Source organism: Ochotona curzoniae, unplaced genomic scaffold (genome assembly GCF_017591425.1).
Source record: "Ochotona curzoniae isolate NIBS_2020 unplaced genomic scaffold, NIBS_Ocur_1.0 contig_4645, whole genome shotgun sequence".
Classification (NCBI taxonomy): Eukaryota; Metazoa; Chordata; class Mammalia; order Lagomorpha; family Ochotonidae; genus Ochotona; species Ochotona curzoniae.
In genome coordinates, this window is record NW_024466353.1 from 1,421,214 (window position 1) to 1,449,185 (window position 27,972).

General features: G+C 50.3%; 1 protein-coding gene across 1 annotated transcript; it reads right to left on the reverse strand.

Annotated features, from left to right (window-relative positions):
* Window positions 1-1,038: 1,038 nt before the first annotated feature.
* On the reverse strand, window positions 1,039-26,661 carry TM7SF3 (transmembrane 7 superfamily member 3). Its single transcript, XM_040987447.1, has 12 exons — window positions 26,435-26,661; window positions 19,238-19,392; window positions 15,892-16,042; window positions 14,385-14,505; window positions 12,966-13,137; window positions 12,236-12,413; window positions 9,712-9,798; window positions 8,214-8,294; window positions 7,249-7,401; window positions 6,132-6,229; window positions 4,927-5,089; window positions 1,039-4,499 (listed from the first exon to the last, which is right to left on the reverse strand). Exons 1-12 carry the CDS (start codon window positions 26,511-26,513, stop codon window positions 4,237-4,239), a joined length of 1,701 nt encoding a protein of 566 aa, XP_040843381.1. The 5' UTR covers window positions 26,514-26,661; the 3' UTR covers window positions 1,039-4,236.
* Window positions 26,662-27,972: the final 1,311 nt, after the last annotated feature.

Sequence of the window (27,972 nt, forward strand, 5' to 3'; positions counted from 1 at the left end):
CTGCTGGAAGCCAGGAGCCTGAGGTTTCTCTCACACCCACAGCCAAAAGAGAGATTTGCCATGGATGCTTCCTGACCAGCAGAACAGCCCAGGATACTCACAGACCATCTGTTCTACTTCTCACCTGTCAACTAGACGTTTTATTTTATAGAAGGAGCACAGTTTAAAAAAAAAAAAAACAGTGCTGCTCCAATTTATATTCTTTGGTAGACTTTAATATCAGAATAACTTCCAAATTTCATTTAAACTCGCAATGAAAAATCCTGGAAGGCCACAGATCCATAACTGAATTTGGGGTAGCTACTGCTACGTTTTTCTGATTGCCACAGTGAAACAGGAAATTCTTCTTTAGTAAAATATTGAAGACATTTCTAATTGGAACCTGAGGGGGCATCTTCCTTCCTCCTCCTTGGCTGTTCTTCCTGTCTCCTTTCTTCCTCTCTGTTCTCGACCCTCCTACCAGTAGAGGCCTGGCAGCCTCAGGAATTCTTCCTGTTCTATGCTGAGACTACTCACCTCCTTGGTGATCTCAGATAGTCTCACGAATTTAAATATTACACTGGACCTGAGTGGCTCCCAAGTGTGTAGCCCTGGCCACCTGTGACTGTCAGAGATGTTTCAAACTCAGCATCGTCCAACACCAAACGCCCCATCTTTGTCCCAGACCCTTCACTCTTATCAACCAACAAGGCCATCTTTCTAGCTGCTAGGCCAAAAATCTCTCCTGCATCTTAACATCCAAGTCAGAAGCAGATCCTGCCGGTTATCCGTCACAGCCCTGCCACCTCTCTCCATCGCTACACCTCCTGGTCAAAGCCATATTCGGGTAGGGTTGGAGTGGACACATTGGATTCACCCTGAATACCTGTTGCAGGGAAATAGTTAAGTATGCACGCATACTCAAGATTTGAGTAACAGGAACCAAGAACCTGCATGGTAAAGTGAAAGCCCAAGTTACACAAATATGTATTGCTTTCAAGTTGATGTCTCTTGCAAGTTATTTTTTATTTGAACAAATGAAAGAATTTTTTTTAAACAGCCAAAGACTTCAGAAATGTAGCATACTGTAACCAGAATAAAACATACTCATCCTGAAGCTCTTGAATGTGAGACATGGCAAGCCTACATGTGGGGAGCCAGTGTACCCTAACAGTGGTCCTTTTATGGTCCATTACCCAGCTGGTTCACTTCACAAATGTCCACAACAGCTCTCTCTCACTTTGCTCTGTCTTCCTAGTAGGTAAAAGTCCGCCCAGCATCCACTGACCAGCACTTTCTGGGTTGATGTATTATGCTGGATTTGTGCCACTTTAAAATGTCAAGGACCTGTTAGCTCTGCGTCTCAAATTTCAGCACCACTCTAGTTAAAAGTGCTCAGTGCTTCCCGAGTTACTTGCCTTGAGTGAACAAGTTTTCCAATGTGGACTTTTTCTAAACATGCAAGGATACTGTTCCTCATTCATGCAAGACTCTAGGTGTGCAAAGCATCAAAATACTGCCTTCATTCAGTAGGAAGAGAACCACTGTTACCACAGAAAGGAGGTTGCTTCAGCCCAGCCCCTGAAATTATTCCTTTGAAATCTAGATATACCCCAAACAACACATTTTTAATCAAGGAATTCTGATCCCTGTAAGTTTTCTCCTAAAAAGGAGTTGGGAGCATTTCTTTAATCTAGCAGCTAAGACCCCCATGTCCCTTGCCTCCAACTTCTTGCTACTTGGGAGGTGGCAGAGATGGCCCATGTTGTAGGGGTCTGCACCGTGTTCCTGGCTCCCAGCCCACACCTAGTGCGTTTTTTCACTAGAGCTGAACACCCGACACAGGTCTACTTAAGATGTTGATAGTATCTCACCAGTTCACAAATGCAAGACCAGAGTCTGATGAGGAGAGTGTCTGGCCGAACAGGTGCATAGGCAGGATCCTGGGGCCAGCTGGGAAGTTGAGACAGACAGCGCGCTTGTCTTCCATCTATACAGCCTTTCCTTACAAAGCTACCGTGGTTCAGTGACCTAACCACCTGACCCAAACTCACCGCTTCCCCAAGACCCCACTTCAGACACAACCACGAGAGTCATGAACACGGAACCACGAGAATCAGACTTCGGGACCAAGCTTTGAACACCTGGGTGTTTGGGGGACACCCAAACCAATACATGGCAACTGCTCTGGTTTAGCAGGCATTTGCACAATACAGGTAGAGTAGCAAAACAATCCAAGCTTTTTGGAAACATCTCAGCCAAAATACCTTTTCTTCTGAAAGAAGCATCTGAAGTGCTAGGTAGGCCTGGTTTCCTTCTAATAAAGATTGATTTTAACACACTGTCCCAGAGTCCCTTCAACTCCTGATGTTGACTTTTGCAGATGAAGAACTAAACCGTCTACACTAATCCTGTATTTATAGCTATGACACATCTCTTCTACCTCGCTGCTGTGGTACAAATAAAATCAAGTGAAAACAATAGAAAGATAGAATGAGACTGTAGAGCATTTTTTTTCAAAACCGGGATTTATTATCAAATTATATAAACTGGCTTTTATATACACAAATTGGCAGGAAATTTCTAGAACAATAGTGTAGTTATTTAGTAGGAGTTGCTAACACATTTATTATACTCCTTGTGCCCGCCCCCCCCAAAACACATGTTTTGCTACTAAGGTCCTCAGTAGACGTGCGTTCTGACAGCACTGGAGAGAACTCACAAGCATTCCATGGAACTCTGCTAGAATGAACAAGGGCCTGATAGAAGCCATAGCCCTCACTGTAAGTTATACACACAAACCAGTTACTCATGGAGCTGAAATGTTAGTCAAGTTACAGATGGTAAGAACTACAGGATAATTCAGTTGTACTGATTTTTCACAGCAAAATGCCTGCCTTTCTGGTTTTTGGATTGTTTCTGCCTCTTGAGATGCTTTAAAAGAAGTCAGAGTTGAACACTTTCCAGTACTTGACATTTCCAAAATCAACGGCATTTCGGAAAACCTCTACCAAGCAGCATCACAGACCTAGTGGTCTGCCCACCCACGCAGATGCCAACGGCACCAGGGACCTCAGCATTCCGTGGTTGGCAGCACGAGCTCATGGGGGCCACAGCTGTCAGGGAAGGCACTGGCCCTGGCATGTCGGGCTGCAGCCCAGGGGCTTCCCTGCAGCCACACAGGGGGGCTTCTCCCATGGAGCCCTACTGAGTTGGCAGCACACGCAGTTAGGCAGTGCAGCAGAAAACCAGTGACTGCGTTTTACCTGTCTCCAATGCTAACACTGCAAGCTTAGCACAAGGCACTCACCAAGGGTAGCCTCTGGACAGCCTCCTTGTTCATGGCACCATAGCAGAAGAGAGGGGTGCCTGTTTCCTAGAAACGAGAGCTGTTCTGATATCCACAGTTTAGGGATCACCTGTCAGCAAGGGCCTGGGGGTGGGGGGGCGGGATAACAACCGGAAAACTAAGCGACCCTTCCTTGGACTGTAAATAAACAATCTGCATACAGGTCTCTCCCTGAAAAGAGAACCTAGCAAATGTAGCTATTTGAACTTGCATTTTCAACAGTAAAAGGCAAACAGGAAAGGGACATACTGAGCTGTGCTCTTAAGAGTAAGACTGTAGCGGGGTGGGGAGGGGGTTTTCCCTGCCGCCTCCCTGTCCCCGCCAAAAGATTAAAATGATAAATTCCATGTGTATTTTGCAATTAAAAATGTTTCAACTTAGTAAAAAATAATACATCAAAGGATACATATTTGATAATGTATGATATTTAGGAAGATGTGCAACTAAGATATCTGATGGCCTTTGGAAAGACAAAAAGTTCCCTCTGAAGTTCAGTGGGCAGCAAACCCTGCGTCACCAAGCACGGCAGCAAGCACAGACTCAGTAACAACTGAAACACTCCGGTCAAGTTCGGCCAGACTCGGGCCACACACGTGTCCGTGCACTTAGGGAAAGGACCACCAGGGAAAACAGGAGAACCCTCAGCGTTTTCTCAGTTCCTATTGCTTTTTTCTTAGTGTATCTATTTAGTAGAATGAGTTGCTAACATATTTGTGATTTCTCAAATGTCTAAAAAGAAAGAAACACCTGCCCCGCATTTCTCACGCTGTCGCTCAGGACCATCCCACCGGCATAGCACACGCTTACCACGTGTTAGCACCATTCCCAGCCTGGTTTCACGCACCTCACCCAGGAGAAGGCTGGCATCACCCAGGTAACAGCCCGAGGCTTGCTGGCCACCGGGTGAGCTACAGCAGCAGTGGTGTTCTCTCCCCAGCAGGCTGCTCCTTCCGGAAGAGCTCTTTGATCTGTGCTAGGCGGCTGAGGAGTCTCTCTCTCAGCGGAGGCAAGTGGTGGCTAGGATCCAGAACATTCGTCACCCTGCGCTCTCTCTCTTGCTTCCAGAGCTTGTAAGGGTGGGGAGGGAAAAATGGTCGCCCTCTCTCCCTTCGGATCTGTAGTGTGATTCCACTCACAGCCAGCATCCCCCATACAGCCAGGATGATAAAATCTTAAAAAAAAAAAAAAAAAAAAAAAAAAAACAGTGGAAACACGTGGACTAACATTTCATGGACCAAACTCTCACCATCAGAACTTGTGGTCAAGTCTGTCCAAACCAATACATTTCCTTTCTTAAAATCGAAGAAATAGTTGGTGGAAATGTGACCACATCTGTTTCTGGAATCAGGAATTTTCTAGGGTGGGCATCATCTGAAAGCCCAAATAGGTTGTCAAAGAATCCTCCCTGTGGTTCCTGGGCATTGCATGGCTAGTGCCCGCAGGCAGGGCTGATGGTGTGTTTTCCCAGACAGCAGTGGTGGCAGCAGGCAGTGCCCTTCACACACATATGTGGGCAGCACCAGATGCCACTCTGCTCACCAGCTTCCCACATCCGTTTCAAATGAATGAATCCTTTTTTCAAGAAAAATGACCCTTACCGGTAGTCTGCCAAGGCACCTTTGTGAAAGCTCTTCGGAAATCTGGCCTGAGCGCCCTCTTTAGGATGTTCAAAGTGACGTGAGAGAGGCTCGTGAAGGAGTAACTGTTGATGGCCAACACCACCGTGTAGGATCCCACGACGCCACAGCTCAGCACGTTCAGCTGGTGGAGAGGGCAGGCGTCAGGCATGAGCCTGGCTAACTCAGCCCCCGGGAGCCCCTCATCTCCATCATGGCTCACACACAGGGACCGAGTCGATCACTGACAGCCACCTCTGACCTAGGGCAGGAGCCATCCTTCGGAGTGGTGGTTAAGACACTTGAATGATACAGAACCCTGTTCAAGGGCCTGGGTTCGCAGCCCAGCTCTGCTCCTGACACCAGCTTTCTGCTAACGTGCACCCTGGGAACGCAGCAGGGGATGGCTCCAGTACATGGGTCCCTGCCATCCACCTGGGAGACCACAGGTCTGGGCCAGCTGCAGCCATTGCAGTATCTGGAGAGTAACCCCATGAGTGGGAGACCTGGCCATCTCTTTCATAATTGAAGCTCTGAAAATACTGTGGAAAATGGCTTCCCTGTGAAAGAACTTTTTTTAAAGTTTTATTTATTTTTATTGGAAAGCCAGATTTACAGAATGAAGGAGAAACAAAGACAAAGAACTTCTATCCATTGGTTCACTCCCCAGGGGGCTGTAACAGCTGGAGCTGAGCTGATCTGAAGCCAGGAACTTCCTCCAGGTCTCCCACCCAGCAGGTGCAGGGTCCCAAGGCTTTGGGCCATCCTCAACTGCTTTTCCAGGCCAGAAACAGGGAGCTGGATGGGAAGTGGAGCAGTGGGATCCTGGTGCCCATTCAGGATTCAGTGTGTGCAAGGGGAGGACTTTAAGCCACTAGGCCATGCTGTTCCCCCCATGAAAGAACTTGAACAACAGAATCAAATGGGATGAAGAGCTCTTCTGGAGACACAAGTGAAAACGGGAGTGCAGAGTGGTGAGCCCGACCTACTCTGCTGCATCCTTACAGGCACATAGGCAGTGACACTCCGTTTGGTAAACAAGAAACCCCACTGTGTGAAAAATGGAACGTGCAGTCATCCGACACAGCACACGGCACAGCGCTCACTGAGCCAGCCAGCACAGCAAGCCAGCGTGGGAGGCCCAGGCCGAGCCGACAGCGCAACCCTGCCAGGAATGAAAGACTCACTATTCTCAGGCAGCCGATGCAAAGAGCAGGAATGAAGACAGCGATACAGCAGAACGCCACCCAGAACACCCCGTCGTCACGGAAAATCTTGAGGTTTCCTGACAAAGAGAGACGGAGAGTCAATAAGAAGCTCACCAAGTTCACTTACACTTTCTCAGTATGCAAACACAGGCATCCATGGACAGTTCAAAGGAACAACCCGGGGCTGTGCTGGCAACTGCAGGTAAACCCTCATTCTCTTCATCACACTGTCACTATGATTCCCTGGAATGGGTTGTGCTCCTTAAGGAGTCTAAATATCTATCGGTTCCATGAGCCTGTGCTGCAAAATTTTTAAAAATGCAAGCAAAAAGCATTCAGACTTATCATCCAAGATAACAAAATACACTCCACAGAATTATTCTTTTGAAGATTTATTGATTTACTTATTTTAAAGGCAAAGAGATGAGTCCATTTCTATCTGCAGGCTCACTTTGGAAATGGCCACAAAAGCCGGGTCTGGCCCAGGCCAAACCCTGGGCCCAGGGAGTCCACCTGTCTCTCCCAGCTGGGGAGCCCACGGCCTCCGGACATCCTCTGTTGCCTCCCCAGGCCTGTCAAGCAGGAAGCTGGATCAGAAGCAGCGCAGCTGGGACCTCAGCCAGCACTGCAAAACGTGATATGGCTTCGCTGGCTGTGCCACAGTGCCGGCCCTCCGGAACAGTCTTTCAACTCAAATGCAAGAATTTTAAAAAGAAACTGAGGCTGCTGCTGGTGTGGCACAGTGGTGTCAGCCATTGCTTAGGACATCAGCAGCCACAGGGCTGTTCCACTTCTGATCTAGTTCCCTGCTAAGGCATCTGTAAAAGCAGCATACGGTAGCCCAAGGACTCGGGCCCCTGCCAATTGCATAGGAGACTGGACCATGTGAGGAGTGAACCAGCAGGTGGAAGGTCTCTGTCTCTCCTTGTCTGTCTTCACCCTGCCTTTCAAATAAAATATAAGTAGCACATCGCCAGGGTGGGATTTCTGGCACAGCAGGCAGTGACAACGCCGGCAGCCCAAGATGCCAGCCCCTCCCCAGGCAGCCCCCTGAGCACACAAAGCCCACTCCTCCCCAGTACGAATGTTCTCTTACCGAGCGGAGTGAAGAGAGTCATGGAGGAGATGAGCGCGCCGAGGGTCAGACCCACGCACAGCATGCACAGTGGCAGGACTCCAAAGCGCCACCAGGCGGCCATGAGGACGAGCCCGCCTACACCACCGGCCACAGCCGTCAGGATCAGACGAACTGGACAGGGGCAGAGCACGCGTGTGAGCCTGCACCCACGTTCCCACCTCGCACACAGCCACGGCTGCTCCCAGCACCAGCTCGAGCCCCGAGGGACAGTGCTGCCCTGAGCCCTGCATGGCACTGTCCACCATAGGGGACCTGGTCACTGCCCAGAAGGCTGAGCTTCACAGCCCTGGGGACAGCCATAGCTGGTCAGTAAACCGGCACTGAGGCAACACAGATGAAAACCAGCAATGGTTACAAATGTCCCTTGGCAGGCAGGCAGGCAGGCAGGGCGGGCGAGGGTGTTTCAACTAAAGAAAACCTCAGCATTTTTACTGTATGTTCTGTGTCTTCTGCATGTCCTGCCACATGAACGCAGGTTTGTAGTGAACATGGTCCCCATGGAGGAGGTCTGAAGGAGCAGCTTAGAACACAGGCTTGGGGCAGGGTAAGATGCCAGCATCCCGGATCACAATGTCTGTGTTCCATGCCTGGCTCCAATGCACGCTTTAGGGGGAAGTGTGCCTCAAGTCCTGGGGGCCCTGCCACCTGTGTGGGCCATCTGGACTGCACTCCTGGTTCCCGGCCCCAGCCCCAGGCCCGGCCGGACCAGGCATCCGGAGAAGAAAGCGGCAGATGGAAGCTCGCTCTGCTGGACACCCCCTCACCCTGTCCCTCAACCTCCCAAATACACACTCCAAAACATGAGTGCTGGTGCTGCATACAGCCTAAGGCCTCCCCCACAGTGCAGCTCAGGCTCCAGGCAAGGGGGGGCAGGACAAAGCCTGCTGCTTGCTGGGTGCCCGGGAAATCCACTTCTTACTCACCATCGTACTGCACGGCTGTCAGCCTGGCGAGCAGGATGTAAAAGAAGAATCCCATAATGATAAAACCGATGAAGAATAGTTCTAGGGAGAGTGACCAAGCAAGGCAACTACCGTGAGGCTATGACATCACATGGTGACACTCCCAATTCCACACCACAGCACATTTGGAGGAGGAAAACATCAAAAAGGCAGGAGAAATTTAGAAGTCAGGGCTGGGGGGAGGGTCATTATTATGCGATGGATACAGTATTCAAGCTGTTTTCCTTGAATGCAAAACCATTTCAATAATCCGATTACCACTGGAAAATTCCACAGCTCATCTGAATACACTTTTATTTACTACTTCAAACACAATTAGTGCTTTTATCACTCATGTTTCACCTGAAGTTACACTTCAATAACTATACGAGTAGAGATCAAATATGAGAACTGAAGGTCACGAAAAGAAATATTCCAAAGGACAGTGTGATATTCCCACTTTCCTTTCATCCCTCCCTGCCTGCAATGAACAACCGTTGCCTGCACCCATTAAAACAGCTGGTGCTACAGGCACAGGAAACTTCTAGAAACTTTGCTTCTTACAAGGCTGCTTCAACTGACTCTGAAGGATGCACCTGTGCCTGTCAAGTTATTTTCAGTGGCTGTGGGTGGGTAGCACCGCAGCTGCACCTCCATGTACATGCACACAGAATTCTATGCATCCGCAGGTACATAAAACAGCTTTGGGACCTTGCCCACAGCTCAGCAACTGAAGCATGGGGTGCAGAACCACCTTGCACTTTGGCAGGCTGCATGGTTTTCATAATACTCTCTTCCAGTCAGGGAAAAAATGGAAGAAAGTGGAGAAAGGACCCGCGGAGGCAGTATTAGGTCTCACAGCCACGTCTGCTTTACCCTGATGCCCAGGGACACGACGGGCTGGCTCTAGGTTTGTTAGTGATTCACAAACACGCAAGTCTAAAGTCAACAAGGTGATTTATAGTAACTCAGCCAGTGTCTCACCGTGGGGCACCGGGGTCCACCTCACACATATTCACCTGACTTAAGTGCATTACCACTAGGGACGCCCCGACACCAAGACCATCACTGGTGAGGCACCGGGGTCCACCTCACACACATTCACCTGACGTTAAGTGCATGGCTGCCAGGGACACCCCAACACCAAGACCATCACTTCTACCAAAACTCACAGGCAACTGTATGCAAACACCCTGACTTCTAACTTGAGCTCACTCTAGTCTACTAGCTGGCCATGAAGATGTTCACTGCACAAGCTTCTGTTTAGTCCCAGTTTCATAAGGAAAAGATGACAATGGAAGTTAAAAATCACAATCTCTGCCATGGTTCAGTAGGCCCAGCAGAACCTTTGTAATGACTCAGTAGACCCATTCATAAAATAAGCCAACCACAAGCCTCCAAAGACAAAAAATTTGGTGGTGATAGTCGTCTCAGCCCCAGACCCCCAACACGAGAGCAGCAGCTGTGCCGGCTGTCTTACCTGTTTTCCAGAATCTGTGTCCAAAGAAGCAGATGAAGAGGCCAAGCAGGGCGAAGAGAGTGAAGAACGCCTTCGTGGAGGCTCTTCCTGAAAAGGGACATGGACACACAGTGAGTAATAAACCCTTCACCCAGGAAAGGGACACAGCGACTTTGTATCACACACATGTGCATCAAAAATCCACCTTAAAATGCCCTTGCCACCCCACATGGATTCATCTTTGCAGGTGATGAATTTCAGCGGCTACTGCTGTCAGAACACAGCAGCAAGGAAAACACCTGCTCCTATGCTCACAGGTCGGGGAGGGGAAGGTACGCAGGACAGATCCTCGGGCACTGGGCAGGGAAAGGGCAGCCGAGTGAGGGTGGAACAGTTATACTCCACCCACAGTCCACGGGGCTCCAGGAAGAGCGGCCAGTGCGGGGTGGCAGGGCTAGGCTGGAAAGAGATTTACGACACACATCAGGCCTCTTCTGAGACCTCGGTCTAAAACACAGACTGGAAAATGACTTAGACGACTCAGGACACATGAGGAGACTTCCAAAAACAATTCGTGGAAAATGAAATAGAAAGCCCTGGAATGAAAATTATGAAATCCAGGCATGGCTTTCTCATAATACACATTTGCCATGAACTGTTTAAATACCCTTGTGTTTTTTTTTTTTTAACTTGGGAATTTTTTTCCCCACCAAACCTAATTCCAATGTTCCACAAACTTTTTAAAGTATGTTTATGAAAATTCATGCTATTAATTTGATGCTAAAGAATTACCTTAAATTATGTTATTTTAAACCATGTTCATGATACTGTGGTTATTTTTTCATTCATTCATTCATTCATTCATTCATTCGCTTCGCATGCAGGGCGACACACAGACATACAGAGATCTCGCATCCACCAGTTCACTCTCTAAATGGCTAGAACAGCCAGAGACAGGCCAGGCAAAAACCAGCAACTTCGCGCAGGTCTCCCACGTGGGCAGCCACCCATGTGGGAGATCGACACTGTGCTCCTGGCTCCTTGTGTCAGCGCCGCTCTGCCTGGGACCTTGGCAGACTTTTGGGGAGCGACGTACGACGTTGGAATGCTAACTCTCAAATAAATAAAAATGAAAAGCAAACAAAGAAAAACCAAAAACCCTGCCAACAGCTGGCTGCATTATAATCCAAGCTGGATCATGGCGCGGTTTGCTAAAACCCTTCCAGAGTGGGGCCCCGCCAACAGGAGGGCCTGGCCGTTGCAGGGCTGACAAGGCAGGCTCAGAGGGAGCCAGCAGGGCCTTGGGTCTGGGGGAACGAGTGTCAAGAGAGCCTTCCTCATTCGAGCTGCAGAGCAGGGCTTTCCAGGGGCCTGCAGACAGATCTGGGGAGGGGACTCCACCCCCTCACCGCCACCTGGCCCAACATCTGATGCCGGTGGAGTGATAGGAGGACTGGACGTATCTCAGAGTGTGGGAAGGCTGTCCTAGAGGGGTTTCTACTGCTCAACCCAAGGTGCAAAGAGACCACCTCAGTCCCCTGGAGAGTGGGTCCATGTCAGTGAGGTGGGGGGTGGCCCAGAGACAACTGTGTAGCAGGCTTCTTCCTAAGGCTCAGAGGGGTCAGCTGAGTTCTCTGCTGACTGCCCCTCAACACACATTGTGTGTGTGTGCACGTGTGTGTGACAGCTTTCTCTTTATCAACTGGCACCACTTTTCAGAGATCATTTGAAGTAAAAAAAAAAAAAAAAAAAAAAAGAAAAGAAAGAAAGAAGACCCTTCCAGAGTGTCTGTAACTCACTCAGAAACAAGGCCAGGGCTGAGCCCTTTCTGCCCTCCACCTCATCTCCAGCTTTTCCACATGCCACAGTCTCCTCCAGGCCCACAGCTGGGCTCCCCAATGCTGGCCCTGTGCTCCTGTCACACGGCTCCTCGCAGACGGGCACAGCTCACTGCCACGCTGGGACTTGAGTCAAGCTCCAATGTCAGGTCCTGCCCTCCTTACTTGCTCACATACCATGTATCTTTAAGTATCCTTTTTTTTTTTTTAAGATTTATTCATTTCATTCCAAAGACAAGTGTTTTAGAAAAGGAGAGCGAAATCTTTCACCTGCTGGTTCACTCCCTAGATGGCCACAACAGCCAGGGCTGGGGCCGACTGAAGACAGGAGCTTCTTCTGGGTCTCTCACTTGGGTAGCAGGGGCCCCCACACTCAGACCATCTTCTGTTGCTTTCCCAGACTATTAACAGCATCTAGATAGGAACTGGAGCAGCCAGAAACTGAACTGGCACCCAAATGGGATGCTGACGTCATAGGAGGCAACTCTACTTGCTGTGCCCCAATGCCGTGCCTCGCATTTTGTACGTTACAGGATGGTGCTCAGGCTGTTTTGTTTGCTGATAACACCCCAGTGCCTGCCACGCTGAAGAATGATAGAAGGGTCCAAAGGATACTTGCAGAATGAATGAAGGAAGGAACAAGTACAAACTTCGGGACTAGCTGACACAGATCTGCAAAGCCAAGCCATTCCACTCCATTCACTCACCCAGCGAGGCACAGTTGCCCTCCACAGCCTCGAAGCTGCAAGCATACGTGTGGGCAGGAACATACGCAGCCGAGGAATTGAGAAGCGGGTCCCGAACGATGATGTTGTAAATGACACCTTGTCCCCGCACAGAGGAGAAGGAAATGTCTGTCTTATCGTTAGCTGTCAGGGTGATGACCTGGAGTGAAAAATGACAGGCAATGACCATTCAGAGCGATTCTAGCCCTGTGAAGGCTTCTGTAGAGTGTTAAAACTCTTAAAACTTGAGCAATATGTGAAACTCTAGCAGGAACACAGTAAAAAAAAAAAAAGTGTTTTATCTCTTTTATTTTAAACAACCTAGAAAGTGGTGGGAACTGTAGCACAGCATGATAAGACTCTGCGGGTCCCGCAGTCTATATCAGAGTCCAGTTCCAGTGTCAGCTACCCAGCTCCAGCTCCCTGCCAAGGTGCCTGGGAAGACAGGTGATCACTCAGGTGCCTGAGTCCCTGCCACCTGTGTGGGAGACCCAGATGGCGTTCTTGGCTCCTGGCTCTTGCCTGGCCCAGCCCTGGCCGGACACAGAGCTCCCATCTGTTGGTTCATTCCCAAGTGGCTGGAGCAGTGAGAACAGTGATACAGTGATAATCCCTGAAGAACCCAAGAGAACAGTCAGGAAGCAAAACTCCCAGTAGCTCCACCCTTCCCCAACACGGAGGAAGACCCGAGGAGCACGAGAATCGGCATTACCTTGACAGCATTGGCCTTCACCTGCGACACCTCGGCCATCCTCTGCAGGGCCTGCAGCAGCACCTGCTCCGAAAGGTCGTTCTCTGGTAGGAAGTACTGGTAGATGTCATACTGCAGCCTCCACCTGGAATCCCGGCTCGTCTCCACGTCACACGGCAGAGGATCTGTGCCCCTAGAGTGTGAACCAGCCAAAATGAACGTCAGCCTCTCGTGAGGCGACCCTGTTTGCCACAAGGGAACAAAGAGCTGCAGCGACTCCGGGGCCTCAGTTTCCCTTACGGCAAGGGGGAACCCTTAGGACTCTGAAGCAAAGTCACGTACTGTTAGGGGGTTGATGTCTGCGTGCCCTGCCAAGGTCCTATGTTGGCATCCTAACCCCTAATTTGTGTGTGTATGTGTTTCGGGGGCGGGGAGCTTTAGCAAGTGATGATGTTATAAGGGTATAACCCTCACAAACAAGTCTTCGTAAGAGACGACCCCAGGCCTCCTGCACAACGTAGTGAGAGAAGCCAGGAGCCTGCACCCAAAAAGAACACATCTGTACTGGTTCCTCAATCTCAGACTCCAACTCCACAGCAGTGGGGTGCACACAGCTGTGATGCTCTCTTAGGGAAACCCCAACAGCTTGGGACAGGACAAAGTCAGGTTTAAGAACCATATTGGGCTGTCGGGCCTGGGGAAAGATGCCAGCTGAGCCACTGTGTGTATGTGTGTATGTGACAAGTCACTGGGTCCTCACTAACAATGACAGCTTCTTCGGCATGAAGCTGCTGGGATGAAATGACAAACCTGCCATGCTCCGCACCACGGGGGACACACAGAACTCCTTCCTGTGTTCCTGAGATGGGATCTCACGTTACTATGAATGTGCAGAATGAACAGTTGCCGTAAGATTTTATTATCCTTAAAATCTTTATGGATGGGGTCGGCACTGGTAGCATAGGAGGCTAAGCCTCTGTCTTATGGTGCTGGCAACCCAAATGGTGTTGGTTCATATCCCAGCTGCTCCACTTCCAATCCAGCTCACTATGCTTGTGGCTTGGGAAACCTGCACTCACATAGGAGACCCACAGGAGGCTCCTGGATCCCAGCTTCTGATTGGCTCAGCTCTGGCAGTCTTTATCCTTTGCGGAATGAACCAGCAGATGGAAAATTCTCTCTATATATCCTGTTTGTAACTCTGCCTTTCAAATAAAAATAAATCTTTTTTAAAAAAAGTTTACGGATTTTGCAGGGCTATAAAACGTTTTTTAAAATCTGAGAGGTATTTCCAAGCTCACAGCAGACTCCCATCTGGCCCTTCCAATACACAGCGTTCATCAGAAAGGAAGGGAGAGTGTCTCGCCGTAAATGACAGTTCAAATACTGGTAATGAAGCTTACATTACATCAATTTCCAGGAAATGAGGGACAGACATACCTTGAATAGCCTAGGTTTGCTGGCGCAAATTTGAGCGTGGTTTCAAAGAAATCATACTCCACGTAAATGTTGGGATCGATGTCTAGATCAAACTCCAAATTACAGCCTCCAGGGACAGGATCTGCACGGAGAGAAGGGCACAGAGAGATCTTGTACACTCCCAGCGCTCAGATGAGCTCAACTCTGCTCTGAGAAGGATTTCCCACAGAGAAGCTGAAGGCCAACACAGAGCTGCTAGTTTCACACGGTCTCACGCATTGAGTCGAAAGAGAGTGACAGAGGGGCTGGCATTGTCTGGCAGCCTGCAATACCACCACCCTGTTATCAGAGCCCAGTGTTACATCCTGTCCTGAGTGCTCCCTGCTAATGCACCTGGGAAGGCAGCAAGAGATGGCTCCAGTGCTTGGACCCCTGCACCCACGGGAGAGACCTGGATGGAGTGCCAGGCTTCTGCCATGGCCAGCGGGGGAGCAAACCAGCAGATGCAAAAACTCTTTCTTTTGTCTCTCCTCTCCCTGTCACTCTCCCTTTCAAATAAGTAAAAAACAAATTTTTTTTTAAAAGGGGGGGAAAAAGTTCTTTAAAAAAGAGATGACATTAGCTGAGGTTATATCCCTAAAGTAGATGACAGCAAATCTTTCTGTACTATAAGTAGATATCTTATTTTAGTGATTTAGTTCTCTGCAACTACTCAGTCCTGCTCACGTGCTATGAAGGCAGCCACAGAAATATTGACACATGTGGACATGGCTGTGTTTCAATAAAACTTTACTTACAGAGCAGACAGCAAACTGGATTTTGTCCATGGTGAGCAAAAGTTTATTTATTTATATGAAAGGCAGGGTTAAAGAGAGAGGGAGACACAGAAAAAGAGAGCTCTTCAATCTGCTGAATTACTCCCCAAACCGACCCAAGACTAGGGCCAGGCCAGAGGCAGAAGCCAGGAGTCGGGATCTTCACCCAGGTCTTCCACGTGGTGGCAGACACTGCCTTCCTAGGTGCATTATCCAAGGCTGCATCAGAAGCAGGGCACCTGGGACTCGAACCAGTGCTATGATATAGGATGGCAACTTAACCTACTGTACCACAATGTCAGCCCATAGAGGTGGCTTTGAAGAGCTGAAGTGGACCACATCTCTGCTTTAAAAGCTCTACCTTCAGTTGAGAGCCAAGCTGAGAGTCAAGTGCAGACCTCAATCTGAGCACAAGGCCATTGGCCACTGACAGTTGGCCATGCTCCACACCCTCCACTCAGCTTCTGGACAGTGGACTTCCACTCCCCAGAATGACCACCTACACGGCTAACGCTCACGTCCTGCCTTCCTGTGGCGGTCTCTCCGGCCTTGTGAACAAATGAACATCCAAGCCAACATGCAGACTCCCATGCCAAGACAATCAATCCGATGAAGTAAGTTGTAGCACACAACCTGAGGAAGTTGACCGTACATGCATGGCCCCAACACACCCACAAGCCAGAGCACCAATGGGGCAGAGGACAGGAGGTTACCTAGTTCTGAATAGGACAGTGGGATGGCCACACTCCGGACAGGCACCACCGCTGTGGTCTCCAAGTACCAGGTGCACAGAGTCTGCTCCAGATTCATTACAAAAGCCAGTCCTTGGTCGGTGCCCGTTGCCGAAGAACCTGGCAGGAGGGTCTGCGAGGAGGAAGAGAAGTTGGTGTTGGAGAGGGGATTGAACAGCACACATAAGCCATGGGCTGCTCTATGCGTGCATCCTCCTCTGGACCTTCTCAAAACAGAAAGCGGGACAGAGCTCCCTGGCCTCATGAAAGCATTCCTTCTGTGTCTAGGTCCACGTGCCCAGCAAAAACACATGTCCAGAAAGAGCATGATCAGCATTCTCTGACCATCTTGGTCTGCTGGGGCTGCTGCCATAGACAAGTGGTTTACGGACAACAATGATGTTAGCTCCCAAGTCTGAGATGAGCAGGGGGCCTGGCACAGTCAAGATGACCAGAGGGCCTGCTGTCTGGATGGGCCCTTGTCCAGGCTATAGATTACCATGTGCCAACGACATGCCCACGTGGCAGAGGCGGAAAGGGGCAGAGGCTCTCAGGGGCCTCTTATGTGAAGGCATGAAGCCCATTCAGAAAAACTCTGCTTCCGTGACCTAACACTCCCCTCCCCAAGACCATCAGAAGGGAAGAGCAGACAGAACAGCAAGCCAGGCCCTACGCAGCGCAGCAAGTGCAAGCTACCGAGATGCAGCTGATGTACAGGCACTGCGGGGGAGTTCTGACGTTCACACAGACACCCATGGAGCCAGGCCCACAGGCAGCAGGCAGGAATGCAGTGCAGGTCTTCCACAGAGCTGGCAAGAACCCAACCACCTGAGCCCCTGAGAGCTGGGAGCGGGGAGCACAGGGAGCTGGGAACTGAGAATCAAACCCAGGCACCCGGCTGTGGGATCCTGGTGTCGTCAAAACTACCAGGCCCAAGACCCACCGAGAGAGCTCTGGGAAGAAAATGTTGAGCTAAGAGGTAATGGGGTCAGAGTTATTCTTGAAGTTTATGGAAATAAATCAGGTGGATTTCAAGTTGGCAAGCCTGAGGGAGAACTCATCAAACATTAATTGAGAAAGTAGACAGCTTCAAAGAAACGGCCATGATGACCCCACAATCCCCAAGTACTAGGCACAGGACATGGGCACAAAGCTCTGCAAAGCTGTGCAGCTCTTTGCCAAACTATTTTTCAAAAACACATTTATTTATATTTATTTGAAAGGCAGAGTTATACAGAGAGCAGGAGAGAGACAGACAGACAGACAGACAGACAACACAGCACTGGCCCTGGCCACACATTTCTACGTAGAAGTAGCCACACTGAAGGCTGCCCAAGGCACAAAAACCAATGGGCTGAGAGCTTTGTTGCTATCCATCAAGGCCTCTTGTTAGCGATGCATTACAGGGATACTTCTATATCCAAGCTGTTTCCCCAGGCATAGAAACAGACTTGACAACTGCCCTGTGTATGTGTGGCTGGAGGATGAACCAAAGGGTTTTTATTCAGGGTCCAACAGCCCCTGTGAAGTAAACCACACACGAGGGCACTCCAAGAATGCTGGTGAAAACTGAGAAGTGAGGCTAAGCTTGGGCAGGCAGTTAAGCTGCCATTTAGGATCTCTGTGTCCCACGTGGCACCCCTGCCACGTTTTAAGTTTTAGCTCTACCTCCAGTTCCAGCAGGGAGCAGATGATGTCCCAAGCACCTGGGAGCCTGTCACCCAGACAGGTTCCAGACTGCAGCCTGACCAAGCTCTGGCTGCTGTAGGCATCAAGGGAGCGAACCAGCAGGTGGACGACTTCCCTTCAACTATGCCTTTCAAATCAGTGAAGAAACATCTCAAACGAAATTCTGTATTTGCTGGAAGAGAATCCTTCGATGTGAGCAGTCTACATTCCAGGAGCTCAGAACCACTGGCCTAGCATTCTAGGCATTCTAGAATCACCAACACCTTTCCCCCATCTGCTCTTTTTCTCCAAAAGTTGCCTTGCTGTAATGTTATTGAAAGGGAAGCCAGTCTTCTCACCTGCCTACGAAAGAACGTTTTTAAGAGAGGAGAAACCAGAGGGAAGTCACTTGCAGGTCCGTTTACTAGGGCCTCCTGGGGAAGGGCCTGCAGGGCAGCATTTGGCTTTGGTGCCAGGAAAAGCCTTGCCACTCTTTCCCCTTCAAGAACTGCAGGCTCCTTCCTAAGAAAGCTAGGAAACCAATGATGGCTTTCATTCTTCATCCAGCAAAACAACGCATGAGCAACTGACCCTGGGATCTCTCACTATTAACACAAGGTATTCCTTTATCTTTCTTCTTGGCTAAATTCTTCTACTCATAGTCTAAGAATTAACTTCCTCCATGCCCACCTCGCCATGCAGGCATGTGTACATGCACAAGACACACACAAATAGAAAAAAAAACTGCAAAATACTTAATAGGAAACATAGCATCATGGCCAAGACGTGTAAAATCATATATGAACTGGGTAAAGACACAACTTTGTGTATCCAACTCCAAAACAGTCCGTGACAGGCCTAGCACTGATGACAGACAGTGCAACCGTGCACACAGAGTGACACTCAAGTATTACTCAGGAGGTATCTACGCTACCCGCAACTGGGTTCACCAAAAATGACAGCATATGGCAGGATGCTAACAGCTCAAGCTACTGGTTTGGGCGCTTAAAAACCTTCCATCTGGTTAAGAGCTGCCCCGGGTCAGAGTGCCTGGATCTGAGATCTAGCCCTGCTCCCCACTTCCGGCTACTGTACACCCTGGGAGGCAGGAGGTGATGGCTGAAGTACTTGGGTTCCTGCTACCTGTAACCTCTTTCATATAAAAGAAACTAAACTGAAAATTGATTTCCAACATGGGGCTGAGGTTTAGGGGTTCGGCTGCAAGGACAGTCCTTGCCACCGCTGCACGGGGCTGAGGGTGTCATTCTTCCATCCACAGATGACATGCTAAAGAACGAAGTCAAGCCAGCCCGGATCTTAGCCGACTTCAGTTACAATGAAGGACCCACCTCTTCCTTTAGGAGCTGTAAGAGTCACTGACAGCAGGAAGGCATGAGGGAAGCCCTAAACACAGACAAGTGCAGGCACCTCCCATCCTAACTCAGCTGTGACCCTGTCTCTGGGCCAGCTGCTTCCACGCTCCATGACCCTCACCTTGTGGTTCCAATCAGTACCTTGGCAAGACCCAGTTAAAGCCATCAAGTCACAAACAAAAAGAGATAGCAAAACCTAATACTTCTACCACTCAGGAGACCCAAGCCTACGGAAATGGACTGCGCTGAAAAAGCAAGCAAGCAAGCAAACAAAACTTGAAACTTACCCGAGAGAAGGACACAGTTGTGTTCCGATACTGTGAGTGGATTTGGAAAATAAGCAAAGTCACATTGTTGAAAATGTTGCGCACCACAGCTTCCTTTGGCAAAGTTCTGTTGAGCTCGAAGCTTCTGAATTTCCCCACTGAAAATTCAAGGAGATCTATGGAGAGAGAAACTGCGCATCAAGACGCGGGGCCCTCCCAAGCCAGTCTAGAGAAATCCGATTCGGGTATACCGTGGGTGGCAAGCTCTCAGGAGGGCTCCCCAGGGCAGACACTGTCACTGTCCCATGCCACCAGTAAGGGACAACATTGAATGGTGACGGGTCCATCCCACCCACGAACAGCAGCGCTGAGAGGCTGGGAACAACGCTTTAGGTCTCTGAAGATGTGCTCCTAGGGCCGCCAGAGACTTCCCATCCAGGAGCAGCAGTGACAATTCTGCTGGGCCAGACCACCTCTAGGTTGTGCAGAGATGCCTCATGCTCTGGAGAATTCTGGAGCGCCACGGTTTCCCCTGTGATCACAGGCCAGCTACTCCCTTCCTTCAGGCCTCTGCTGGCTCACCCAACAAAGCGGAACTACATCCTCTAACTCATCAAGGGAGGGCTGATGCGTTAGCCTGGTGCCTACACCGTGCTCTTCACACACAGTGGAGCCCTTGTCCTTCCGGGAGAGAGACGCCTGGGTTTGTTTCAGAACCCAGGTCAGACTCCCCTCTGAAAGAGCAGTTTCCAACACCTCTTGGCTCTCTATCTCTTTTTTCTCTGTCACTCTGCCTATCAAATAAACAAACAAATCTACTTTTTAAAAAGTCTACATCAGACTATAAATCCACCTGAGCAGGTCCACGTTCCAATAGTGTAACAAATGGCCATTGCTTGTCCACAGTGAAACCACAGCAACAGGGTTACTGCTGTCTAAGCAATTCAGATATGAATACAAACAGTCCACAAGGCAAGGTACTGGAAAACAAAAATTAAGTCATGGGATCTGCTTGTGATGCCTTTCTCAAGAGGTGCATCTGTGGGGCTAGCATGATAGTTCAACTAGCTAATTCTCTACCTCACAGTGCCAGCATGCTATATGGGCACCAGCTCATGTCCAGGCTGCTCCACTTCCCATCCAGCTCCCTGCTTGTGGCCTGAGAAAGAAGGGGAGAACAGTCTAATGCCTTGGGACCCTGCACCCACATGGGAGACCCTGAAGAAGCTCCTGGCCCCTGGCTTTGGGTCAGCTCAGCTCTGTTGTTTGCGTAGTAAACCAGCGGATGGAAGATCTTGTGCTCTGTCTTTCCTTCTCTCTGTAAATCTGCATTTCCAATAATAAAATAAATCTTTAAAGCAAAAGCAGCATATCTGGCATTTCAGGAGTCCTTGTAAGTTCCAGAAAACTAGAAGAGGATCTCACCAGGCTTACCTTCTGTAGCTAGCAGGTAGGAACCAGGCACCTGCCGACAGTTCTTGAGATGTAGCAGAAGCTGAGTGTCTGCATGGGTTATGTTTGAGTTTTTCCTTTTCCTCACACCTTTCAGATTTTCTACAGTCATTATGAGGTGTCCTTACTCAGAAAGTAAACATGGCCTAGTTGTTACAGATCCTGACTACACTGCCAACACTTGCAGGTGGTATTTAAAATCCCGCTGCAGGGACCCTCTGTACCCCAGGTCAATCAGAATACCTGACACAGGGGACAGGCGGCAACTATACAGTAAACATTGATTGAAATTATACACAGAGAAGCACACCATCTCCACACACCCATGAAACCACTCAGGCACTGGCACTCCAGGCTCTTAGAAAGTCCCGTGGGGCCCCCCAATCATGACGGCATCCTTCCTCCCCTAGGTTCCTAAGCTTCAAACACTGGGAATTTAGTTCTTGGAACTAAATGTGCAGCATGAATTCTTTTTGCATCCATTTTTGTTGTTGTTGTTTAAATCAGAATAAAGTTTGGTCCGGCTGCTCTAAGAATATATAATTCATGCATCACCATTGTTACATGCTTCACACAGAGAATGCACCCCAATGTCTCTCTTCTATTGCTAATAAACCCTGGGTTACTTCCAGTGACGATAACCTCATGTTCTGGACACGCTCTCTGGTGCACCTGTGTCCACACTTCCGCTGCAGGTCAGTTGCCTCAGGTAGGGAGCAGTGTCACGCTCAGCATCAGCAGAGACAGCTAAGCCACCTGCCCAGCACCTTGACATCACACCTGGTACTGGGGCTTCTGCCCTCTGACTTGAATTAGCATCAACCTGATGGCGGTAAGAGCCTTTTGTTTTGTTTACGGGCAACTTACAGTTCCTTGCTGTAAGTTTGTTCAAGTGTTTTACCCATTTTTAAAACCAGATCATCTTTGCACTGTAAAGTTCTTTATATACTACACGCAAGTACCCAGTCAGAAATGTGAGCAACTTCCCACTGATGGCCTGGGAAAGCAGTGGAGGATGGCCCAAAGCCTTGGTACCCTGCACCTGCATGAAAGACCCAGTAGAAGCTCCTGGCTTCAAACTGGCTCAGCTCCAGCCTTTGCCACCGACTGAGGAGTGAAACAACGGATGGAAGATCTTTATCTCTCCTTCTCTGTGTGAATCTGCATTCACAATAAAAAATAAACTTTTTTTTTTTAAAGAAGATGTGAGCAAATGTCTCCTCGTTTTTCAACCATTAGATGAGCACAAGCTATAGTTTAACATGGTCCAGTTTTTCAAGTTTCCTTTATGATTCATCCTACTCATGTCACTTAAAAAAATCACCTCTGGGCCCAGCGCGATGGCGCAAGTGGTTAAGGTCCTCGCCTTGCACACCCGGGATCCCACATAGGCGCCGGTTCTAATCCCGGCAGCCCCACTTCCCTTCCAGCTCCCTGCCTGTGGCCTGGGAAAGCAGCCAAGAATGGTCCAAAGCTTTGGGACCCTGCACCCATGTGGGAGACCCGGAAGAGGCTCCTGGCTTCGGACCGGCATAGCATCAGCCATTGCGTTCACTTGGGGAGTGAATCATCGGACAGAAGATCTTCCTCTCTGTCTCTCCTCTCTGTATATCTGCCTTTCCAATAAAAAAAATTTTTTTAATTAAAAATAAAAAATCACCTTTGCCAACATACTTTAGGATCACAAAGATGAATTCGGCCCGTCAGCAGGTGTTGCCAGTTTTACCTTTCCGGCTCATGTCCACACACAGCCTGAGGCAGGGGTCATGGTTCATCCTCCCGCGTGCTTCCAGGGGATAGCAGCCTCCATCAGCATACCACACTCTCCCTCCACGGGACTCAGGCCAGCCTGCTTTCCAAGTGCAGGTGCTCCCCAGGTATCGGTCCTCACACCCATCTCACAAAGCCTTCATTCCTGCCCCTACCTCCCCCCAAATGCCCGATGGGATTTTAATCAAGACTGCATGGAAAGAGAAAACTAATTCAGGGGAGAAATGATATCTGCCAAACATAGAATGTTCTCTATGAAGCTGAGCTATCTCTCTATTTCCTTTCTCAATTTATTTCAAAAATGTTTCATAGCTTTTATCTGCAATATTTAATGTTTGCTAGTACCATGTAAACTGGCTTTTTCTTCTGAATTTCAATATCCAGTTGTCCCTTCCCCAACACATTCAACTGCTCCAGCTGGTACTGCTGTCAAGACTGTTCTAGAACTCCACCCTGATGTTAAAAGGAGGTCACAGCTATGCTCTCTCCCACTCTAGCTATCCTTAACCTGACTTATGCGAGAAAATACTTCGGCATTATTAATCTTGCCAGTTCAACGGCCGTTTCAAAACCTTGACAGAAAAATTGTATTTTAATCCAGCCAACACAGCTTGTCAGAGCCGGGCAGACCTTAATCAGGTCTGCTACAGGACCTCAGGCAGGCGTTTTCTCTTCTCCAGGCCTCAGGGCGAACTGGAGGCCACTGTAGCACACAGCCGCAAGCCTCAAAAAAGGGGAAATTCTAACTGCCTGGTGCCACAAGGTCAAGTCCATTGTCAACTTTCATTCCCTCTTGACAACTTCACTGGGCTCTCTAGTTTGAGAAGCCACACCAGGGATCCTCAGAAAGGGCCTGCAAACAAACGGGAAGAAAGGGACTCGGAGGCCCAGGGTGGTCACAGAAACGCCTGGCTCTTCGTTAGCATCAGCTTCGGGAAAAGATGTCTACAGACTGAGCACAGAAGACACGAGAGGTGCCGCTTAACCTAAGGCCCTGCGTGGGTGCCCACACCCTACACAGGAGGGCCTCATTCGTGTCTAACCACTCCAGTGTCCTGAAGCTGTGAGCCAGGAGGTACCAGGTGACAGACAAATTGAGTCACCAGATCCTGGCATCCTTGTGGGAGACCTGGGCCCCTGGCCCTTGGCCAAGTCCAGCACTAGCTACTGCAGGTACCGGGGAGTGAACCAGAGGATGGAAGACAAGGGGGAATTTGCTCATTCGTTTTCACTGTGCGTCTCAAATACATACATACATATATATATATATACATATATATATATATATTTTAAAGTAAATTAAAAGATGCACAAGTTGAGACAGTTCTCACAGCATAGCCTGGGAGGAACTGCATTTAATTCCTTCTCACAAAAACAGACTTGGCAAAAGAAGACACATCCTGCATTCCTGAGCCGGAACTTCCCCTCTAAGTCACCAGGAAAAACGATTCACTTTATGAGGCATAATCAGGTCTTGTGACTTGGGGCAGCACCTCACATGATAATACGACGACGCCTACGGCCAGTGTCGGGGGGTGTTTAGCGCTGACTCACAAAGCCACCCTCCCTCAAGAGCGCACCCTACTTTTACTGCCAGAGCGTACACGCAGCTCAATGGTGGACACACTTGTGTCCCGCTGAGGTGCCTGGCTCCAGCTTCCTATGCAGGTAGTCCCTGAGAGGCAGCCATGAAGGCAGGAGGGGTTGGGGGCTCCTGTTCCTGGTGGGGCACACGTGATGCTGATGGGGTGGTCCTGACCCCAGCCTCAGCCTGTCTGCAGGCATCTGTGGAGGGAGGGAGGTAGCAGGTGGAGGGAGCACCACTCTGGGTGTGCGCTCTCTGCTGCTCAAATAGGTAAATCAAACTAAAAAAAAAAAAAAAGAAATCTCTTCGGCCATCTGACCTGAAGAAAAGGGCTTTTTTCTCATTTCATATAACCATTCTTACACAACATCACCTTTCTATTCCAACAAGAACAGCCCAATCTTAGTGTTTTTTCTTTCCCAGCCACATGCTAATCTGGCAACCTTAAACACCTCCAGCTCCCCCATGAGTGACAGCCACATTCAAGGACTGGGTCGGCCAGGTTGGCCAGATCATAATTCTCTTCCAGAGCGCTGTTAGAAAAGTTATCTGCTTTGGTAGTTGGCTCTGGCCACCAGGCAACTAACTACCCCTCTCAACTTCTCAACTGTCATCAGCCCTTAAGAGCCCATGGGAGACACGGCTGCACAACCTACCTCTCACAGACACCGGAAAGGGACACACCATTGGCCACACCAGCAGCCTGCCACGCGCCTAACGCATGGCCCACGGGACGTACAGTGGACCGTCTGCCTGACATCCAATCGTCACCTCCACAATTACGCATGAGCCAGTGTGTACGGCTCTGAACCAACAAGGAAAAGGCCCTAAAAGCCACACAGAACAGCAACTGCAAGAAGCCGGCAAATTGCTCCCAAGGATGGTCCTTCCAGACACGTCCCAACACCCACACCTGCCTCCTTCCGACACGCATGGAGCGTTGAAGCTGGCACTTGGGTTGTGCAAGTAAGCCGATCCTACAACGGGGGACAAAGTCCGACTTAGGGCAGTTGCTCAACGTCTTCAGCTGGTCTCGGCTCCGAGTTCTCTGAGAGCTGCCTGGCCATTTCCCAAGAGCACCCTGCAGGGCAGAGGCTGCTTTTCTTGCTGATTTTTATCCACTACTGTGGGGAGTATCAGCTTTTATCAACACGCAGCAGTTACCACACTGTCCCTTCCCTTCACAGAATAATAATACCCAACTAAACAGACATTGGCATCAAAGGCAGGGAGGCCGGAGACGCTGTCTGAAAGCGTACTCGCTTCAGTCGGGTCTGGTGTCAGCAGTGACTGCGAGGCCGCCCATTCCACACTGCAGGGCCACTGTAAGTTCTGCTTGTCCCACTTCTGACCCAGCTCCCTCAAACACATTTCTCATCACTTCTCGGCCTTCTGGCTAAGATCGAGTGTAAAAAAATTTATTTCTCAAATTACTGTCCACATTCCTCGCCTCTTGTGCAAAACTTTCTGGACATTAAACATTAAAAGCAGTGAACCAATAACAGCTAGGGGTCAACCACAGCCAGCGTGACGTCAGTAGGGGGCCAGCACGGATCAAGGCCAAAGTCAGCTTCTTGCTTCCTCTCCTCTCTCCCTTCCTCCTCAGTCTATTTTGGGAAGTGAGAATATTCTCAGGAGGTGGATACAGGGAGAACTGAATTCAACATGGGACAAAGGTCTCGCTGCACCTGCCCCACCTGCGGCCGCGAGCGCGATGCTCACCTTTGGCCGCCAGGTGCAGGCAGTGAGCGCCTCGCAGGCGTCGAGGAACTGCGCAACAACGCACACGTGGAGAACGTGGCGCTGCCGGCGGTGCCAGGAGCCTCCTGCTCTCTTCCAATTGCGATTTTTTTTTTCCTCCAAAAAAATATAACAGCTCTTTTCAGCTCTGGCCTGAATCACAGCGTTCAGGACTTTCCACGAACACAGACGCATTCTTCCGAAAACACTACGTTTCACAGTTGCAGCCCCCAGGCCCAATCGAAGGCGAAATGCGCTCTAAGTCCACCGACAAGCAAGTGGCCTCGCGCAGCGTATCCCTGGGGAGCCTGAAGCTGGGCCTGACACCTCTGTCTTGGGCACCCCCTCCTGCGGGGTCCCTCGTGCGGTCCAGCTCTGATCCGCACATGCGTGCGGACAGCGGCGGCATTCCAAGGGCCTAAGCTCCACCGCCCAAGTGGAGAAGTCTCCTAAAGGACGCGAACATGGCCGCGACCACCCCACCTCCCTTCCCCGTGCCTGACGCGGCCTCGGATCCCGCGAAAGAGTCCGCAGCCTGCACACACAGGCCGGCAGGAAGGCTCCCTCAGCAGGGAACCCGGGAGCATCCGCCGAGCCCGCCTCACGCCTCGCCCACCCGTCCGGGGCCTCCCGAGCACCCCGGGTTGCGAGCGCCAGGCGCCACGACTTACCCTGGCTGGCGTCTGCCACGACCTCGGCGCCCGCAGCCGACGCCAGCAGCGCCAGCGCGAGCAGCCACGCGAGCCCCATCGCCGCCCGGGTTCTAGGCCGAGGTCGGGTGAGGCGCGGGCGTGCGCTCCAGGGCCTGGCCGCCTCACCAGCGCTAGCCCGGGGACGCCATCGCCCTGCCAGGCACACGCGCCGCGCACCTGCCAGTCCCGCCGTGGCCGGCGGTGTGGCCCGACCTCCGCCCCGGGGAGAGGCGGCCTCTTCCGGGCGCGAGCGCGGCCTGGCGGCTCGTGGATTCCGGGCGCGCCCTCTGCCGGCGCGTGCGGGGCTGTGCCGGGGCGCCGGGGCGTCTAAGGCGCTTCCCGGCCGGCGGCCGAGCCAAGGCACGCCGCGCGTAACGGTGCCTGGGCTGCTGCAGCCGCCCGTGTGGCCGGCGTGCTGGGCAGAGGCCGAAGGCCTGGCTGCGGAGGCGGTTTTGCTTTCTGGAAGCAAGGCCTCGGGAGACGGTGGAGGCGCCAGCTTTCTGCATCCACCTCGCAGCTAGCAATCCAAGGCGACGCCCCCGGGGCTACCTGGGACCCTTCTCCGCACCTTGCAGGGCAGCGTCGTAATCCTGTAACCCTCGGTGCGTGAAAGCCAGGAAAGGTAACAGTTTTTAAAATCTAATTCATGGGTTTGGTGTAATAATTCCACTTACGTTAGTAGGAATTCGTGTGCAAAATGACGCACCGAAGTGTGGTTTATAGCAACAAAAGCAGTTAAAGCGATCCAAATGCCCAAAGATGAAGCCATTCATTGAATCACCAACCCTGGCTGTTACAGATATTTGGCAAGTGAGACAATGAATGAGAAACTAACTCTGCCTTTCAAATAAATGAACAAGTACATAAAATAAGGGGCTAGCGTGCTCAGCAGCTACTTGTGACACCAGCATCTCTTGTTGGAGCGCGGATTCAAGTCTGGATTCTGATCCAGCTTCTTGCTGATGAACCTGGACGCTGCTGGAAGATGACCCAAGTCCTTGAGCCCCTGCCACCCGCAAGTGGGTAACCAGGATGGAATTCCTGGCCTGGCTGCTGTGACCTTTTGGGGTGTGAATCCACAGATGGAAGATTTCTCTCTGTGGAACTGCCTCTCCCTGTCAGTTTGACTTTCAAAGAAGAAAAATGTTTTTAGAGAAAAAAAAAAAACTTAAAATTTAAGGGCCCAGAGCAATAGCCTAGTAGGTAAATCCTTGCCTTCCATGTGCAGGGATCCCATATGGGTGCTGGTTTGTATCCCAGAGGCCCTGCTTCTCATCCAGCTCCCTTCTTGTGGCCTGGGAAAGCAGACGAAGACAGCCTAAAGTCTTGGGACCCTGCACCCGTGTGGGAGACATGGAAGAAGTTCCTGGCTCTTGGCTTCAGATCCGCATAGCACTGGCCGTTGCGCTCACTTGGGGAGGGAATCATTGGATGGAAGATCTTTCTCTCTGTCTCTCCTCCTCTCTGTATATCTGACTTTCCAATTAAAAAAAAAATCTTAAAAAAAAAAAAGAAAG